The sequence below is a fragment of the Sparus aurata genome, chromosome 1 (assembly GCF_900880675.1).
Source record: "Sparus aurata chromosome 1, fSpaAur1.1, whole genome shotgun sequence".
Lineage (NCBI taxonomy): Eukaryota > Metazoa > Chordata > Actinopteri > Spariformes > Sparidae > Sparus > Sparus aurata.
The window spans coordinates 36,309,487-36,330,242 of NC_044187.1; the positions used below are offsets into that span (position 1 = coordinate 36,309,487).

The 20,756-nt window shown below is 43.2% G+C and overlaps 1 protein-coding gene across 7 annotated transcripts in view; it reads right to left on the reverse strand.

Annotated features, from left to right (window-relative positions):
- Nucleotides 1-19,757, reverse strand: part of sh3pxd2aa (SH3 and PX domains 2Aa) — a 115,903-nt gene extending 96,146 nt beyond the window's left edge. For all 7 annotated transcript variants that reach the window (XM_030421706.1, XM_030421689.1, XM_030421680.1 and 4 more), the window contains exons 1-3: nucleotides 19,022-19,757; nucleotides 18,486-18,925; nucleotides 4,818-4,898 (exon numbers count right to left, since the gene is read on the reverse strand). In XM_030421706.1, coding sequence (XP_030277566.1) covers nucleotides 4,818-4,898; nucleotides 18,486-18,581 — 177 coding nt within the window. In that variant the 5' untranslated portion in view covers nucleotides 18,582-18,925; nucleotides 19,022-19,757. The remainder of the gene's footprint in view (nucleotides 1-4,817; nucleotides 4,899-18,485; nucleotides 18,926-19,021) is intronic.
- Between the last annotated feature and the right edge of the window lie 999 nt (nucleotides 19,758-20,756).

The window sequence follows — 20,756 nt, forward strand, 5'->3', positions numbered from 1 at the left end:
TTTTTGTCGTTCAGCTCTGGTTCCCTGAATGTGTCCCATTCACCTCACAGTCACACAAGTGTTCTGAGCCATGGAAATGTCCCACAAATGCCTGAAATGTGCTAATTCATCCTAAATTTAGCCCACTCTCCTGATCCCCCTCGCCACGGCTGTAGGAAACACTGCATACTTTCCCCCCTCTGCTCGCAGCCCAACGAGAACCCAGACAGAGCTGCGCTGTCAAGTGCCGATTGTAACTCTCAAGAACAGCTCCTGTGTTTTGGTGTGTAGGTGTCCTTCCTCTGCCTCTCATCAAGGACTAAAATGTATGTTTCCCTCTCTTCCCTCTTTTGCACACACACCCATAAATAAAATAAAACAGCCCTCTATCCTCGACCTGAAACAATGGGCTAACTCATTCAGTTGAGTTACAGTACGTCCACAGAACGCCCCAAGGACAAAGGGGCTGAGCTAGTGGCCCGGGCTATTTAGCAATTTATCCTCAAGGATGGCATACCGATAATGCCTTGTGGTCTAGACATATGCTTCCATCAAACAGCCCACTTAGAGGTTAGAGATTCCCAATTCAGTGACCTTACTTTTAAGCGCTTTGACCACAGCTACTGTATAATTTTCTGAACTGAACATAACATGCTGTTTGCTGAAAGCCTCCTGCTAGCATCCGTAGATTTGTATCCAAAAGGATTGAATATCGACCTTGAGACTGACTCTCTGAGCAAACCAAACTAATATTGGCTGTTGGTTCTTCAAATGTAAATCAAACACTGAAAAAGGGACATAAGAGATAAGCAGCATTAAAATCTCCCCCGACTGAATATTCAGTTTTTTTGTGAGGCTCATACGAGGGCAGACTTGGGAAAAGAAAAGGTTTGTGTGTGAGCGCGCGGACAGAATACAAACCAAAGGCTCTCGTAAAAAGCATGAGTCAGAGCGTGTCCTTCTTTCAGATGGTGAGCCATGCCGCAGCTTTAAATATACCAACTTTGCCCAAGGACACCCTGGGCATAATCACCCATTTCTCAGAGGTTCCTGAAACATGCTTATAAAGGCTTCTTTGTAACAAGTGACCCTGAAGAAACCCACATCATATCACAGTATCTTTCTTTTTTCTTCCATCTGCATCATCAATGTCGTCAGCATCAACAGCATGGATCTTAATCATCATCAACTCTATACACTATTGCTGTCATCCTCATTACCATAATCACTTTCATATCTTTCATCACCGTGCTCCTCTGCCTCATTATCAGCATCACAATCATCATCATCATCATCCCACTCCAACTGCTCATTGCTCCTTATCCCCATGGCTGCCTGGCTGGCTGACCTGTTCCACTCCCTGTCCCGGTTTCCTCCCCGCTGACGAGGAACTTGGGCTGGCCTACTTCTGACAGAAGGACACACTGTTCGACTCATTAGTCAGGTTGTGCTGAGACAAAACTACATCACTGCACAGCCGAGCAAGCTGTTTTTTTAAGTGGACAAAAATCAGCAGGGCAGCTGTAGCACCACAAACAACTGTAAACAACTGTAATAACTTAATGGAAAGATGGTGGCTGATAGGCTGGTCTCACCTGTTACTACCATCTGCCTTAGATCTGGTCACAAGTGGTCACATACCTGACATTAACATGCATCTCGATTGACAACTTGGGGTCGGATCATACTTTCCCACTCTATATGCAAAGGACCATCACCGATGTATAACATCTGTCAAACTTACAAGAAGGCACAAATAATTACACTTCACAAGGTTTATAAAGTTTTACTAACAGAAAAACTGTCTGTAGCTCAGGAGGTAGAGCGGGTCGTCTAGTAACCGGAAGGTGGCTGGTTTGAATCCCAGCTCCTCCTAGCTGCATGTGGAAGAGTCCTTGAGCAAGATACTGAACCCCAAATTTCTTCTGATGAGCAGTCGGCACCGTGCATGGCAGCCTCCGCCATCAGTGTATGAATGTGTGTGTGAATTGGTGCATCTGACAAGTGTTGTCTTTGAGCGGTCAGTAGACTGGAAAAGAGCTATAGAAACACGAGTCCATTAACAACAACTCACAAGATTGTGTGATTTGTATTTATTCTATTTTTTAAGGGAATCTGTGGCCCCTTCTCCAAAGGTGGCAAAAGAAGTAGCCTACATTAATTACTGCTTACAGCATTTATAAAATTTGATCTGTTTACATCAATATCATGTTTTCTTTAACACATTTTGTGTAAATGGAGAAATCAGTTGAAACGTTGTGTGTAATTAGCCGCTAAATGTTGGCAGGTGAGACTTCAGACATGGAAGTTGCAAGACGGTATAAATGATTTTGAATTTGTTGCAACTGTTTCACAGTTTTTTTAAGTGTCTCCTCACTCAACGACTCTCAAAATTGTGTGATTTGTTGAGGTAGTCTGGGGATTCTGTGGTCACTCGTTCTAAGGTTGGACTGGCTGAGGCAGATGGTGTGCATCTGCTGCTAACATTGGCAGGTTGAGAGAGCTTGAACATGTAAACGTGCATTACAGTGAGCCAAACGGAAATCAGACAGTATGTGATCCAGTGCAAGATCCAACCGACGCTCAACAGAATAAAAGTGCTCGGACACAAAGCTCCCCATGGGACAATTCTGGCAACATTTTGCATTAATAGATTTCCATTCTATTAGCTGCAAATGACTTCATTTTCACAGAGTGCCACTAAATAGGACTAATATGGTTCCTATTATCTTTAACTTAAGACTTCCTACATCGCTTGCTTCACACTGGAAGAAACACTTTGAAACTGAAGGTCGTGTCACTGGATCTATTCAGATTCCTAATTTTCCAGGATAGCTGGCACCAGGCGAGCATGTGTGAAGATTTTTACAGGTGATACATTGCATGATGCATTCTACACAGAACATATAGAGTATGCTTTCAGGACAAAACCAGAACAAAGTCAATCAAAGCAACCACTCACTCTCATTCTTGACACCAGTGCAGAACCAGGGCCAGGACGTTTTCCAGGAAGACTGTCTGCTCTGGTTATTTCTAGCAATCGGTCTCAAAATCCCCAGCAGTCTTCGCCAAAGCTTTGGTCAAAGCGCTCTCTGACCGTTTCAGAGAGGCCATCCATGTTCCTGACTTAAGGTTAGCAGGGCTGCTGAGAACAGCAGGGTCCCTGCACCAGATAAATGCTCGGACAGGAGAGGCTCCAGGTTGCTCTGAAAACAATGGGATTGCACTGCACCATCGACGGCATCTTGGAGGATCGAAGTCTGGCACAGAGAACTTTACTTTTGGTCCATATACCGGCAGAGACAGAGGATTACTGACTATTAGAAAGCTGGTCTGTCAGAATTGCCAGTGGTAGTTCTAGTGTCACAGTGAAAATAGAAGCATCAAAGAACTAGGTAAAGTAAGACATGAGCAGTGAAGTGCTGGTGAAGAGCTCCCGTGGTGTGCTTTAAAGAGGACATCTGGTAAAACCCAGAAATATATGGAGCCTGGGACTTTCACAATGGAACTCATTTAACAGCAGCCAGCCCGAACTCTGACAAACTTGGGCTGTGTGAGAGCCGCTTTCTTTGACAGCTCAATAAAGCTCCAACCAAGTTGGCTGACCTTTGCCCCCCGCCATCTGACAAAGCTAACAAAATCAATCTTTTCACTGCTGACTGGGAGTGATTTTGTGCCAAGCCATCCATGACCCATTAAGGTTCATTAGTTTCCTCCCAGGCAATTTGAGGACCACGGTGGTGTACGTGAGGGGCTGAATATCAGGTGGAAGACACGCATCCACTCCACTCACTGATGTCTTAGACTTTTTCAGAGCAGAGACATACTTTGCTTGCTTTTCCATGTTATTATTCTATTTCCGCCTCTCATTCCACATTGGGAGTAATCAGTTGCAGGGGGTCTATTTTTCCACCTTACACTGCCCCACTGGTTATAAATGGGACCTTTCAGAGATGACCTTTCCTCCACTGGTTGAAACATCATTTCCTGCCGGACTAGCACACTGAGGCTATTGATATCTATCTCCTGCAACTCTCACTACAGCCCCTTCATATTTACTAGTGACCCAGAGACCTCTGGTCCAACATTCAAATAGTATCAGCTTGCAGCACAAAATGGGATCAAGAAGCATAAATGCACACACACATCCTCTCAATATTGAAAAGTCAATCTTAGAGACACAGGGCAGGGTTTTCACTGCAACACCTGCTCCTTTCCAAAATCAATCCGACGAGGGAACTTGACACTTTCAACATGAGAGTAAAGCATCCGAGCCAAGTCAAGAAAAGAGAGAAAAAACTCCTCCATATAGGACTATATTTAAAGAGCCCACCAATCAAAATAGCCTGTACTAGAGAATCTAACGGTGACCCACTATAAAGCATGGTACATTAAATTGACTTCCCTGTGGATTTCTTGCTTGTACTATAAAAAAGGCCTGTCAGCTCCCTGACGTTTTGAGGGTAAGGCAGAGATGAGATGAGAGCGAGGAAGAAGAGGGGGGAGAGGTAGAAATACAGCGGGGGCAGAGAAAGAGAGAGAGAGAGAGATGCGGTGTATTGCTGCATCTCTACGAGGCTAAGGGATACAAACCATGTCTCCCTTGCTCCCCGACCAATTACTAACACACACATTGATTCATTGAGGCGACGAGGTGTGGAGAACACGGGCAGGGACGCGGCTGCAGTAAACAGTCGCAAGGCTTACACATTAATCTATACAAACAAAGCTGCAAGTTCACATGGTTGAGAGGTCAAAACACGTCAGCAGCAATGAATTACGGATTTTGATACAAATGCATGGTGTGCGCAGGGGAGTGCATGAGTGAGGCAGATTACCTGTAGGTCAAAGAATTTGCTGTATCTTCTGTAGATGATGTGGGAGGTGTTGTCAGAGTAGGTGACATTAATGAGATATACCTGCCAAGAGAAGAAAGGCAAATTTAAAACACGGGCCACTGTCCAACCAACGGTGCAAAACCCAAAGATGTTCAGCTACAATGACAGGCTTGATATTCCAGAAGCTGCAAACAGCTCATTTTGACATTTTTCCTTTTATTTTTTAAATGACAAATAATCTATAACATTGTCAATGATTTTATGTCAAATCAACTTATCATTCGCCCTACAAGTATTTTCTTATTAACACATTAGATGTCAATATACTGAATGTAATGGTATACGTAGACATGTGGTGTAGTGCCGACAAACCCACAGGCAAACATGCTCGCACAGCCCAAGACCAATCTGCCCAACATGGATGTTCAATGACACACTGGCATAAATCTGTCCGTGGTCTGTCAGGGTAGATGATGACATCATCCCTACTTTGTCAGCACACTTAAGCGCTGGCCTTCACCCTCAGCTAAAGCAATGCTGCAACCATAAGAGGCCTGCTAAAATTGAGATAGAGTCCATTTATCTGTCAAGAGGAGGCAAGTGATGCCGCCATCATCTCTAATCTAATGAAACATAGATTACCAAGGTAACACATCCAGAGGCCAGGAATTTTTCATCAGAGACTTTTGGAGCAGGTGGGATTTCTCAACTGCTGATATAGAGATGTTCAGAAAAATGGCTCTGGATGTGAAATTACCCAAGAGGCTGATCTGTTACATAACATTAGGCCACACGCATTTGAAGAGGTAATTACACTCAGTTATGTGTTCACTGGGTGCACCTCCAGAGTCAATGGCAAACCAACACAACTTTGTGAAGATGATATTGTTCTAGTACTCTTTTAGACCTGAGAATGAGACTCAATAATCAGCTATCTGATTCTGAGGATATTTATAGCAGACATTTATTGTAGAAAATGCTAAGATGGGTTACCAGATAGAGTCGGGAAACCGTTCATATACCTGGAAAAACAGGAAAACATGAGAAAGGAAATACTGCGACTACAGCAAGTCCAAGACATCAAAACTGGTTCTTTCCTATTGCTTTGAAAAACGTTTTCTTGTTTCACGGGAAGGATGGCCTTGTTGGTCAGTGCCTTCCAAACTGCAAATACACTGAGTCCTATGAGTGTTTTCTTATCCGACATCTCCATGTTAACTACTTGATTATTATAATCATGATGAGAAGAGGTTCTATTTTTAGGGTAATCTTGGACATGCATAACTTCCAACTTTGCTTCTGAGATTCAATGCATGACCCCAAGAGATCACTGAGGAAAAATCCAGAATTGAAGATGCTATGGTCCTTCTGACGAGGACAGAGTCAGATAACCAAAGTGTTGAACCAACAGGGATGAGTGTCAACAACTACTAACCATTAAGAGTTTAACAAAAATGTAATTTCTTGCATTATGTTCTACACTTAAACAAAAACAACATGGTAACACTGTTTAAACTGTGGTGTCCCTCTTTATGTTTACCATTATGAAATTAAAATGCCAGAGAAAAGCCGTAAATCCTGACACAGATTTGCCTTTCTTCTATTGATGCTGCCAGATCACAACAGCCAATACAAAAGCATACATGATGTTTCTGTATATCTTATACACACTAAGCACTACAAAGCTGTATACATCTAACGTGAACTCAATGTACAGCTACAATTGCCGTCATCAAGTGATTTGCAATAAAACAAGATGTTGTCACCCAGCCAAGACATTCCGGTCAAGTGGCCCAGTACACAGTACAAACAGAAATCCACTTAGCGTCAAGCCGCCGAGAACACAGAAAGAACTGACTTTGCCTCACGTATAGCTTTCCGATTAAATAGAGACAACGTGTTTCACTGGCGAACCATTCCTGCTTCTTATTCCAGCAGGCTTCATCTCTCAGACTGATCTTACAGTGTCACTCCAACCCTCTGTATCTGCCAAGAGCCTCCAGAGCAGAGCCAAGATGAATGAGGTTGAGTGAAAGACCCTGACGCTGACGTATGAAGGGCAGCAGCTTGAAACAAAAGGAGGTTCCACAACAAAGCCGGGGGTTAAAAGGCCTTGTTGCTGCTGGAAGGGGCTCAGATGCTGCTGGCAAGGAGCCACTGCAGTATGTTCACTCCCATGCAAACAGCTACTGGCATCCAGAAGCTGTGACTGTCACACTACACTGACAAACTTGTTCTTAGCATGGTAGGGTGTCACCACACCAATTAGTTTTGGCATTTACTGTTATGAAAATGTGCTCCCCGGGGTTCTGATGGGTTACAAAATCAAAAAAAGTCCAAAACTGGCTCGATTAGCCACAGTCAGTTAAGGGTCTTTGTGACTTTTGTAACACAACAAGGACTGATGGGTATAGAAAATCACTCTTTGAACTGCTCATTAACAAAAAACTACATTACAAAAAACCTGAAAGACCACACATGGTGCACTTATGTCACGAGGCACTTCATCCTACCTTTAAAAGCTTGATGTTAAGGCTAAAGACATCATTTCACCTGCACAAATACCCAAATATTGTAATGTTTCTGCAGTATATCAGTTAACGCTGATGGGGACTTATCTGAATGACAAGATATACCTCAGGGGAAATGAAGGGGCTGTCCTGGCCTTTGACACTGAGGATGTATTAGAAGCCTGCTAGTACTGCGATATTACTTTTTCAGCAAAATAACCTCTTTCATTTACTCCTCCCAGACAATGTATTCTTATGACTTTGGTGATCCCTTTACTTTTCCTCTGCCACAAGAGGTTGATATCTGTGGTTTTAAGGGAAATGTGTGGACAATTACTACAACGGCTGAATGAACTGCAGGTGATCCCTTAACTTTTCATCAAGCAACATCATCCGGTCTTTTTTTTTTTAGAACTTTTGTTTAAGACCAAATACCAACAAAACTAACGATTTAGTCATTCTCAATCATTTTGGCCATTGTCAATCACCCTCAGCGGTGGTTTGTCTTTAATGCCAATAAGCAAATGCTAGCACGCTAACCCACTAAACTAAGATAATTAACAGGGTAAACCTCCTAACCATCAGCATGTGTGACTTTGTCACTGTGAACATGTTAGCATGCTGGAATTAGCTAAAAGCACATCTTCGACATTTCAGGAGGGATGGATTAATGGGCACCTGGGCTAAATGATTGAATACTGTTATATTGATAAGTTTCACTGCCCTCCTCTGCTGAGCTCCTCCACACACACACACACAAAGGACACAAAGGACCTGAGCAGAGAGGCTCTTCATTCTTTATAAACTTCACTCAGTATTTTGAATTTAAACATTCAATTCTATTCACATTCTGAAAATATTCGGGGGTTTTTTTTAAATAACATATATTTTTAAAAAGCACTTGTTTCATACTGAAAAAGAACCAATAAGAGTATCAACAACTAACCAAACCAATGAGGAGGACTGACCATCCCTACACTTCTGTGCTGCATTTTTACTTTCTCATGCTGACCAATACATACACCCACACAAAAACAGTTATGGCCTACATGTATCAACCTCTAGAAGTTAGCAGTCTGGCTCTACATGTGTATATGTACTTATCATTAGAGCCCAAATGATAAATTCAGTTAACGGCCTGTCACAGATGTATCAGTGTTGGCGTACATGCTGCCCGATATGTTCTGATATATTAACACTGGCTCTGTCTGGCTCTAAACGGCCCACATGGAATCCGTGGCTGCAGACAGCCCAGCAGCAGAATTTCTGCAGATTTTAAACAAGTTGCTCTTAGTAAAACTCAGAACATTAACCCGTCTCCACCCCACTGTGCATGCGTGGGACAAAGCAGTGTGTCATACAGTAAGCATTAACATTAAAATATTATGGTCCCATGTGACAGTATGCCAAAGATTACATTTACTGCTGAGGAAATCAGTACTACATATTTATGTGTGTGTGTGTGTGCGTGTGTGTGTGTAAGCGAGGGAATAAGACAGGACTCAATTTAAAGATCCAAACCCAAGAAACAGATGGATATGTAGTAGGCAACCGCAGTGGAAAACAATACCAAAAACCCTCCAGGGTCTGTCCATGCCCCCCTGCAGTCCTCAAAATAGACTCTGAGACACAGCCAGTAAATTAAAGCAGTCTGGGCTGCTGCCTCTACATATAGATGCAGAAGCATCCAGCAAACATCTTCTAACCTGCCTGTAATGCCATCTGATTATGTAATTTTGCGTGATACAAGCTAGCTGCTTTTCCTTCACCTTTTCATGAGCAATGAGGCGCACTCATTCAAATGAGCCGACATGAGCTAATTCAGAGCTCAAGTTCATCCAGTCCTGAGTGTTAAGATCATGACATGTCCATGTTCCGTTTCTGATATCTAGAAATCTAACAACTGATTCAAAATGTGGAAAACACAAACAAAGGGAAAACACTAAACAATTCAAAGAAGGCTTTGGGGACTTGAATGTCCCAGATAGCAAGAAAAGATCTGTTATTCCCACAGAGGAAGCAGGAAAACAGAAGTTGTATTCATGCTCGGAAGCAAAGAGAAGAACATGGATTCTTACGACAGTACAAATTGAACCTCTGATTATTTCATCATGTTCATCTGAAACAGCCATGAATATTCATGTCAAGTTAACAGCTTACTCTTTTCCCTAATGTTAAAAACGTTAGCATAGGAGATAGTAAAGGTACTTTATAATGGTAAAAAAAAAACTTACAGTTTCAGAGGAAAGCCAGGACCAAGTCTTTTCAAGTGAAGAAGGCAAAAGAGCGGAGTGCTTGGTGGGGCACAGAATGTGGGCCCAGCCACTAAATGCAGTGAACCCCGCCTAAACTGCTATATTTAAAGTAACCTATAAAACAGACACACATCATACTTGCAGACCGTGAAAGCGCAAAAGATCTGACAACAAAAACGTCAGGTTGGAAAAATTCTCTTTGAATGGGAGTGAAGTGTTTCCACATGGAACCACAACTGGTCTAAATATACTCACTGGTCTAATAGAGTCAGTTTATTCTTCCAGTTTAGCCAGAGAGGTTAACAAATTACAATGCAGCCTGACAAATTCTTCTACGCTTGTTGCTCTGCAAAGCCAACACAAATGTCACAAGAGTGAAATAAACTGGAGGACAATTCCATTCATAAGCTTTGGCAGGGGTTCTTTGGAAACCCCCTTTAAACAGAGTTTTTGAATCTGATGCCAAACAGAGCCCTTTATTAAACACACACCAGGACGACGCCTCGACTTTCCGTAGCTGTGCTCACTTTCACTTTGAAATGGTCCAATCACAGGAAGTGCCTATCAAGGGTGTTTTGGAAAAGCGGATTCAGCAGGTTCCACTTGTTGAACAGCAATAATAAAGAATAATAAAGTGAGTATATCAGATTCCAGCAAAGTTAAAAGACAAGGTCATATGCTCATGTAAACAACTTCATAAGATGGGTTCCAGTTAACTGCACTTTGCATGTGCAAGTCTGGCTATAAGTGCTTTGATATGTGAATTTCAGTGGTGCAGTGGTAGCAGGTAAAACAGCTGTAATACAAATATATAGCATACTACACTGTACATCAGTTGAGTTTTTAAGTCTCTAGTCCAAGTCAACAGTCAAGTCTTTATGTTGTTGAATGTTGAGGATGTATTAAGCGTCTCACAGCCCGGTGAAGGATGCTGCTCTGTAGGCTAGTGGCACAGCACTAAAACAATGTTGACTTTGCTCACCACCATCAATCAGGTAACGGTTATTAATATCACACGGCCAAAAATAGAAGCATTATCTCATCACCATGCAAACAGCTGCCTTTCAAAAAGAATAATAGAATTAAAAAAAAAAAAAAAAAAATTTGCTTCTTTCTTTTATTTCCTTTACACAAATACTACACATGCTAGCCAGATCAGGATCGCGTAGGTTGTAGGACACAAGGTTGAGCTTGGCATGGCATTTGAACATTTTCCTTTTCAAACCCTGAAACCTTTCAGAGTTCTTTCAACACAGGCACTGAAATTAAAGTGTGTGACAAGTATGGCTGTAAAAAACCTTCACTCACTGATTTTACATACAAGTAAAATTGAAAAGAAGTCCTCAGGAAGGCAAGTCCTAATTTTTGAGTCTTGTCCACTCAGTCAGTAGAACAATTTGTTGACACAACAATGACATATTATTGGCTTTTATAGGCTGTTGCCTATTTACACATGCAACAGTCTACCTTAGCAACATTACCATTCATTTAGAGTCACAATTGTGTCCCTTTGCAAATGTAAGTCCAATATTCACTCTCATTTTGGCTCTGTTGTTGTTTCTGCCAACTCCTGAAGGACATGTCTGGATATTTAGCTGCTAGATGATCCACTATGTTCACAAGCTAGTTGCTATCTAAGTAAGGCTGGATTCACGTTGGATCATGCGGTTCGGCGAAAACGCAGGTTTTCCAAAATTATTTCAAGGTGGGCAGTCCGTTCTGGCTGCTGTGGTGCTGGCCACAGGGTGCTCCATAAAAAACAAAGGCAGCCATTGAAGTTGAAGCGACTACACTTTGGAGAGGCAGTGGCCAATCAGATAAAACCAAAACAATAAGCTAAAAGAAGCTAAAACTGTCCCTCAAGCTGAGCGGGAACTGCAGAGTCAGATGATAATTGATGTGAGTTTGTGACTTAGAGCAACACCTTTGACATTACAGGTTATAATTGAATCGACTGTCAACATAAAAATATTTGTAACAGCAGCTTTAACACTCATAAAGAGACAATACTGAAACAACCTCTTACAACCTCTGAAAGAATGTGTTGTTTCATTTAATTGTGATTTACACATCAAGATCTGCTGAGTACTGTTCATTTAAAATCACTTTTGTGGCACTTGAACAGCTTTGTCACCGCTGCAAAAAAAAAAAAAAGACAAAGCTGACGATGTCATAGTGATGCTATCAGGGCTTTCTTGGCTAGGGTTTTAAAGGTGCAAAGTATAAGAATTTTATCTGAAAACGTTGTTTAAATTATCTAAAATTATCAACAGATTTTGACAGGTTTTGACACAATGACATCTGTGTACTGAGTTGCGGAGATATCTACTGACGTTAGCATGCTAACCAGCTATCACTGTCCCGTCCCAGTCCAAAGCCTTTTTGCTAGCATCAACAACAACGCATCCCTGGTTCTCCAAACTCCCAGTCCAAGTGGCAATAAGCACAGCTAACAGTTACTCTAGTGATATGCTGCCTGGGTTTTTGTTGCGGGTATAAATTCAACAGATGGCCAATTCTTACATATTGCACCTTGAAAGACTACATAATTAAAACACAAAGCATGAGTTATAAAATTGGGGAATGGATTTTGAAAGACGTGAGGACTGAGGTGCGAAGGTTTTCCTAAAAGATGCTAATGAGATGCATTATGGGAATCATAATGATTTTGGAACCCAATGCATTAACAGTTTGGATATCTGCAGATATTTTGACTATTCTTTTTTCGATTCTCTAGTGAGCCCCCAAACCTAATGTAAAGATGATAGTAAGTCATTAGGGCACTCCTTTAATTGCCCTATATGTGTAAATATTTTAGTACAACTTAACTTTTAATGTACTTCCTGGTGAATATATTATTAATCACATCAGTCATTTCTAATAGATCCTACTTGAGTGCTTTGGTAGATAAAGAATATGTTTTCATGCTAATCAAGCCAGTCTGATTCTAATAACTTTTTAGCCAATTTCCCTGACTATCCAGTGATCTCAAGAAGAGAGCCGCGAGCAACTCCATCTCTTTTTTTTTTCTCTTCCAATTTCTCTCTTCCTCCTCTTCTGTCTCGGCCTTTCTTCTTCTCACACAAAAACATGCATCAGACGTGACTAACACACCCAGTGTTGTTAAGAATGATCAGTTCAGGTCATTTTCCAATGAAAACAAAACAAGAGCCAGCACAGTCGAGGCTGCACACGATGCCCACACATGTTCCGTCTCACCACAGAGCATCACCATTTCTGGATGACGTAATCATAAATCAAGCTGTTGAAAAGACTGCCAGGGACCTGGCGCCATATTCAAGTACAACGACATGTGCTTTCACCCTGACAGCAGGCAGAAGGGTGTGGGAGACGTCTTGCTGTCAGAATAGAGCGGTTGTCATGCATTTAAGACTTCTACAGGAGACAAATAAAATGTTCAGTGATAACAAACAACATCTGGTATTCACCACGCGAAAACAACCCCCAGCATGCACGTGAGGTCCCGGTGATAACGGTGCAAGGACGACCGCATCCGCTGCTTCTGTCGACCACTTGTGTTGGTGCGTGCAACACAGACACACACTCTTGTTAGGATCAATGTTAGAGTTAGGGCTCTATAAAAACTGAGCACCAAGATCAGTGACTTCACTAACAAACGTCAGCAGAGCTCCTGACTCACCCTCCTCTCTTTCTCACACACACACACACACACACACACGAAGGCTTTGAGCACTCCCAGCTAGTCATCAAACTATCCCAAACAATGACCCATCCAAAAGGAAGCCAGCCTCATAAACCTCACCCCCAAGCCTGCACCTCTCTGTCAGGGGTGAGCATCTGAAAACAGGCACCTTTTCTCACCAATATCACTCTGTGTTTGATAGGCCAATAAATATTTGAGTGGGGAACTGCTCTCTGAAGAGATGTTTTATGGTGCCAAATAACAACACCGTCTTACAGTCCGGGCCTTTGCGCAGCACAGGAGTCTCGAAGAAAATGAAATGTTATGGGACTGGGACTTGTAGGGGTAACAGAAACTTAAAGTAAACATGGCCGAGCGCAACCTTTCACTATCTTTTATCACCTCCGCCTGCGAACACACATCCACACAAACAGCTCACAGGAGGGGGAAGTGCGTGTGTGGGATGCGCATTTGCGACGCAGCGGTCCAGCTTTCCCTACGGTCCGAAGAGCACGTCCCCTTCGACGCAGCCCAGAGTCTCACACCCCCCCCCCCTCCTCTCACAAGATAAGCATTTCCAGCTGGTTTCACAAACATTACAAATGAGATTCAATGGGTGCCACAGATTGTGTCTCTCTCTTGTTTTCTCTCTCTTCTTCCCTCCTTCCCTCCTTTTTTTTTTTCTTCTCACAGTGACTAGCCTTGTCTCATGAGACAGGGTAGCTAGGGAAACTAGGCCACAGACTGGCCCGCTGAGACAGAGGAGCCCGAAACATAGAACAGCTCAGCCCAGCTCAGAGAAGCTCCTGTTATGTTTTCCTGGAAGCCTGGCTGCAGCTCAGCAAGCCTGCCTACAGAGCCGGACTGATTTGGGAAGCTCATGTTACACTATTAAAACTACTCTGTTGAAGCAATAAGTGTGCATTAGGAGTCATACTGTGTATGAACAACGAACCATTATTCCTGTCTGTAACCGCGAGAGAACTCTGCCCAGTTATTTGTTTTTCAAGGTGTGTTTTTTAATAGTCAGCATTTTGTTGAGAGTGAGATTGGATGATTGGCAGAGGTAACCAGACTACACTTCCGTAAGACCTCCACACTTGACACATAAATGAGGTTGGTATCAATCTTCTCATCTCCCTCCATTTTGCTGAGAGGGAGGCAAAAAGATTGACACCATTCTTCTGTCTGTGTGTCAAGTATGTAGCTGGAGGTAGGCTCATGATGATAATTAGCATGGCATGCAAACTGAAGGACGGGGGAAACAGCCAGCCCGGCTCTGTCAAAATGGCAAGGTGTAAAAAAACACAACTTGACATTTTTTACATAGCAGCCAAATTAAATAAAGGTACAATGTGTATCTTGTTTAGTGAGCTTTGGAGAAGATGAGGCATGTTTTTGAACATTTGACTAAACCATTTTTAATGCTGAGTAACTTAAGCTATTAGCCTGCATACTTAAAGGTTAACACAAACATGAGGCAGTTAACAGTGTTCTCATGTAACGCTCAATCATCGCACATCGCAAAATGTCAGACGAGTCCTTGAATAATTATGCAAATATTTGAGTCACTTTTTCACATTGCAGGTCAACGAAAATAAATCACACTTGTGTCCGTGGCGCTTGCATCACTGAAATATTACATTTAAAACCTTTAAAAGGTTTTAAACGTGTCACTTCTTGTTACTCTTGATAATCCACTCGACACAATTTTAGTCATTTCAATACAGACTATTTCTTTAGTCAATCAAAACTGTTTACTCTGCGGATTATCACGGACAACCGTGTTTCTTTCTGGAAAGAGATGTATTGTATTATAATTGTTTTATTATAAAATATTTGGGGGCATAAACCTGTCCACGGTCACTTAAAGGAAGCGTAGGAACGAGGCCTACAGGGAATCAAAGATTTCAACATAATGTCTCATGTTAAGAACAATACAAACACAACCCCATTCACCTTTATTCTACTGTGTTGAAGGCAAAAACTGAGGAGACAGATAGCTCAAAACCTGGACAAATGAAACCAAAAGTTTCTGCAGACGCAAAACATGTTTGGAATTTGGATGAACCTCATCACTGAAACTTACATTATCGAGTCTACCAGTCATCAGCAGATGTCTTCATACATAAGTCCTATGTTATCAAAGCTGTTGAGCATTTGTTATCCTTAGTTTAGTTGAAAGTGAACAACCATGACACCAGATCTTAATCCAGCATCAAAAGGATAATCATACCAAGTTAAAGGGATATTCCGGTGTAAATTTAATCCATGGTCTAACACACCGTGAAACTGTGTTAGACTCCCTCTCGAGAGATCAAGTTAGCAGACCGCTAGCTAACGTAGTTTTAGCATCCTCAGAAACGACCGCACGACAACAATACACTGCAGTAAATGGATCCAAATATAAACCGCCATCAAATAGCCACAAATAATGCTCAGAACAGCACCAAACTTCAGCAACATTAGAAATAGGGTCCCAGCACATATTTCGAGGCATCAAACATTTGATATAGTTGCCGTATTTGTAGGAAAATATAAACGAAACTCACCACCCGAGAAGCCTTCCTTGTTGTGGGGAAGCCCTGTGAGTCGATTACCGAGTGCAGTAGAGTTCCGCAGCTCAATGATGATCATTACTGGTGCTGTTCTGAGCATTATTTGTGGCTTTTTGATGGCGGTTTTATATTTGGACCCATTTACTGCAATGTATTGTTGTCGTGGGGTCGTTTCTGAGGATGCTAAAACTACGTTAGCTAGCAGTCTGCAAACTTGATCTCTCGAGAGGGAGTCTAACACAGTTTCACGGTTTGTTAGACCATGGATTAAATTTACACCGGAATATCCCTTTAAAAGGTAAAAGGAACACCAGACAAGTATCATGCCATATGGAACAGCTGCAAGTAAAACACACTCATTTATCTGAGGCACTTCAAAGGCCTACCCGCTGATCATTTTAATAAAATGTGCGATTTTGATCATGATTTAATTAAGTACAGCTAAACTAATCAACAATTATGCTATTCTGACATTTAAGCGTGCACCTGGACAGGTTTTCTTTATGCTAGGTCACCTATGCTAAGGCATCTACAAGACTGAATTACAGCCCACGCAAAGTGGACACCGAGCCAAAGCCAGGCAGGGGCTTACACCAAACTACAAGTACTATCCTTTGATGTAATAATGAATACACTCATTTGTTTGGGAATTTGCACAACTAAAGCACAATGTTAACCGAAGTGCCTTGAGGCTCATCTTACGTTATTACCTAATCTTGAAGCCGTGTCAACGTGTAGTTTAAATACCATTATTATTTCACTTGATATCATTTTTAAATGGGGCGTGAATAGATCTGTGTTTAATCAAGTAAACACAAACTAATTGGCAAACAACAAACCTGGGGGCAGGTAGTACTTCAGAAAAGAGCTCCAGAGCTCCAGGCAAAATACACTGTAACTAAGCTGCCATGTGGAGTCTACAGTGTGCACTGTCTTTGATGGGTACAGTGCACACAGAGAATGGGGGAAGGGGGAGACTGGGGTTGTCAGTCGGAGCCTACAGCTTTTTTTCTGCCCCGGGGTTCTGCCCAGTGTTAGGATGAACAGTGGGTATCAGTTTAACTTGGGACATCCACTTCTAAGAAATATACACCCATTGTACCATACAGTGTTTAGGGTGCCACTATATTAAGTTCCCAAATGCACTTTTCTTCTGTATGAGAAAATGTATCACATGTCTAAAATGTCATACATACTTCAATGTCTGACAAAGACTGGTGGGAGCCATGTGAATCCCCCCTTTTGGAAAAAAAAACAGTAAGTGTGCTAATTGTGTCCATATGTCATCATGCCCTGCAGGACTGCAACTGCATATGAGCAAGTCATCTATTATGACTTGTTTATGAGCTCAAAATAGGATCTGAACTGGGGGCCATGAAGGGCAGAGCCCATTCACAGACTCTCACTTACAACAAGAGTGGTATTGATGAAGGAGGCCACAGGAGGTGCGGATCAGGGAGGTAATAATAATCACTGAGGCCTTCCTGTGCTCTGTTCTGTACAGGATAGTGTTCTGCCTTTTTTTTTCTTTTTTTACAAATTGATTAATACAACAGGATTCAAACTGAACAAAAATGAATCCGAAAGGTGACAAAAGTTTTTCACACCTTTCAAACTCCAGAACAGTCACTATATGGACCGCGTGGTGATATTATTTTGTTAACTGCTGAAGCAAGAATGATCTTCAATCTGGATTTTTAAGGCAACACCGACAGAATCCCTTAAAGTGCCGAGAAAAGAGTATATAACTCCACGACAATCAGGCCAACTCATCTGCGGATGAGGGTGATGTGATGTGATCACAAGCCGAAGAACCACTAAATGGCTTGTGGTGGTGGAGGATCGTTCTGTAACTGCAGACGTAATCATTTTATGTGACAAAAAAACATTTCTGGTTTTATTTTCAGAGCCTGTCCAAATCAGACATGTTTTGCAGTGCTGAACACGAGAAGCTCTGACAGATTATCGTTAACAAATGACAGAATAAATCCAAAACACGTTGGGATGCTATTTAAAAATACTGTTAAATTTCAGGTTCTATAATTGTGATTCTTATTAATGTAATGTGACTCTCTCCAGTAACAGAGGCTTCATGTGATCTCTGGCTGTGGAAGTTTTGCTTCCACCTTGAAACAAAAATAAACATTAAAAAAAATGGCGAGCTGGCATTACATGAATGTAAACCTTCGGTGATGATGATGAAATGAATCGTCTGTACTCTAAACATGAATGTATGCTACAACTGATATCCTGTTACTGACTGCAGAGCCAGTAGCTGTCAGGAAGTCATGATCATGTGGACACCTTGAAGATAATAACCTGCAGCAGCAGGTAACAGTGCCAGGCTGCTGCCTGACAGCTGGCCTGGCATGATGAGCTTGGTCAGATGGAACACAGTGAGGAGTTAGCTAGTAATGCTTTGGAATAGTTAATGATTCATAAGCAGATGTGTCGCTGATCAGTCTAACGCTGGGCATAGCTTAGCTGTGGTCTGCACACACACACACACACACACACAGCAGCAGCAGCAGCTAGGCTACACTAGTGGTCTCGATGCAACGTTCAGGTGTCACGCTGTGGCTGTGAACAGGCCAGAGACAGCATCACACAGCCCAGCGGGACGAGGTGGGAATAAGGTGACATGGATGGAGACGAGGCGGGCAGACGGGCAGTTCACTCACGTAGTGTTTGGATGGGTTGCGCCTCTTCTCCACGTCCACGACTTTCACGTCCAGCACAGTCCGAAACTGCATCTTGACCCTGCAAAGGCTCTGCATAAACGCGTCGGGGGCAGGCGGCTGCTGCGGCTCCAGATCAGCTGTCCTGTATCACGGGAGGGAAATCACAGCACTCATCGCTGTCAGTTAACCATTCAGCGGTCCATTAAGACATCAGCTCGCTGGCGGGCCGACGGGCAGCTCGGACTTCCCTCGGCCGACGCAACGATCATCGATTAGATAGAAAACTTATCGGCAGTCCGTCAGAGCCCGGGCAGCTGGCTGACGGTGAGACACACACCGCTGAGGATCCGAGCAGGGGGCGAGTTTGGGTTTTTTTTTTTTCGTGTCTACGGACACACAGGCTGGCCAGCGGCGGGCGGAGCGTGGATGAAGTCGGTCACCTTAAAATAGAAAGAAAGAAAAAAAAAGGACGTGTGTCGAGCTGCTTTGTGTCTGCTGCGGTGCCTACAGCGGCGGCGGCGGCGGCGGCGGCATACCTGCAGGTTCCAGCGGCTGGCTGAGCGCGAGGGAGCCGGCAGAGCAGCGCCAAACACTGCGTGACAGCAGCAGCGCAGAGGGCTGAGGAGAGGAGAGGAGAGGAGCCGAGTGGGATGGGCTTCACACACCGTGCTCAGCTTCACCGTCCTCAGCTTCACCGTCCTCAGCTTCACACACCGTCCTCAGCTTCACCGTCCTCAGCTTCACCGTCCTCAGGCTTCACACACCGTCCTCAGCTTCACCGTCCTCAGGCTTCACACACCGTCCTCAGCTTCACCGTGCTCAGGGCCACTCGGAATAAAGCCCTCAAGAATAAAGACTGACCAGGCTGACTATGACTCTGCTGTAACGTAACATAATGACTGCGCTGTGTGTGTGTGTGTGTGTGTGTGTCACCAGTCAGCTACTCGGTTTAACATTTCACTCAACACACAACTTTCCCTCCCGCTTAGATATGCAAGAACTGTCTGGTGCGAGACGTTAGGCCTGAACTCAACACACACTCTACAGTGTGTGAGTCACCGCGGTACGTGTCGGATCCCGGTCCTGTGTACGCGAGAGATGGCGGCGGCTGGATCATGAGGCTCCACTCGGCTTGTTAACACTCTCGGGCTCTGAGATTACGGGCAGCTTTCTTTCTGGCCGGAGACACGAGCAGCTGGAACTATGGATACAGCTGTTTCGCAGGCGACCAATCAGCAGCAGGCTTCTCTTCATGAGAGAGCCAATTAACGACCGAACACTGCCCCCCTGTGCACGCGGCAACATAAGCAAGATGGTAAGGAAGCTGATTTAAAGGCGAGACTGACTCCCCTTTGTCCTGGTGCTTTTTTCCTAAGTTCATGAAATCAAACACCTAAGTTGCAGTAAGAGCCTTAGCGGGCCAGTATGAGACCAGGCCAGTGTCATCTCTTAAATCACTTGTGAAAACCTTTTTGTGTTTTAATAACTTAGTGATAAAGTGTTTTATTTGCTGACCCACTACTGCTGTAACAAAATAATTTCCCAGTCTGGGATCATTAAAGTAATTCTGTTCTATTCTATTCTATAACCATCGTTACAATTCTGGAATTCCAACTGAGCAAAGGCCCCAGGCAGGGCCCCGCAGCCCCCAGATCTCCCAGCCTCATGTGTGTCCACTGCTGTTCTGGTGATGTAATTGATTATGCATACAGGATTTATGCAAGGCAGGATTACAGCAAGGCAGAGTGGGTAACTGCCCCGGGGGCCCCAGACCCTCAGGGGCCAGCAGGATCTGGGTTCATTGTGAGGTAAATCATTCGTGGCTGTTTAACTGATTGATATATAAAATAGAATGGAAAGGGCTTTTCAGGTTATATCCAATTACTTAAAGGGGCACTCCACAGATGATACACACTAAGTTTACTCACTATGAAGGCTTCTCAAGCTGTGTTCACGTCGCATATTCCAAATCACATGCTTTTTCCGTGTAGACACCGCAGCAACCCTTACTGTTGCATGCAGTAAACATACAGCTGTGAGATACCTTCATAATAACTCTGCGTCTTCAGCTTGAACTGACCCTCTTGCTAATATGTCGGTCACAGTCTGCAGTGTGAAATTTGAAGGAAAAGAAATATAAAGTGATTTGGGATGCAGCTGTGCTGTCTGCCCTCTCTCTACAGCTCAGTCAGTGCAAAGTCCTCTCTGGGCAGAGGAATGTGCCTCAGAACAAACAGAGAAGCATGGCGGCTTGTGTACTGCAGAATGCAA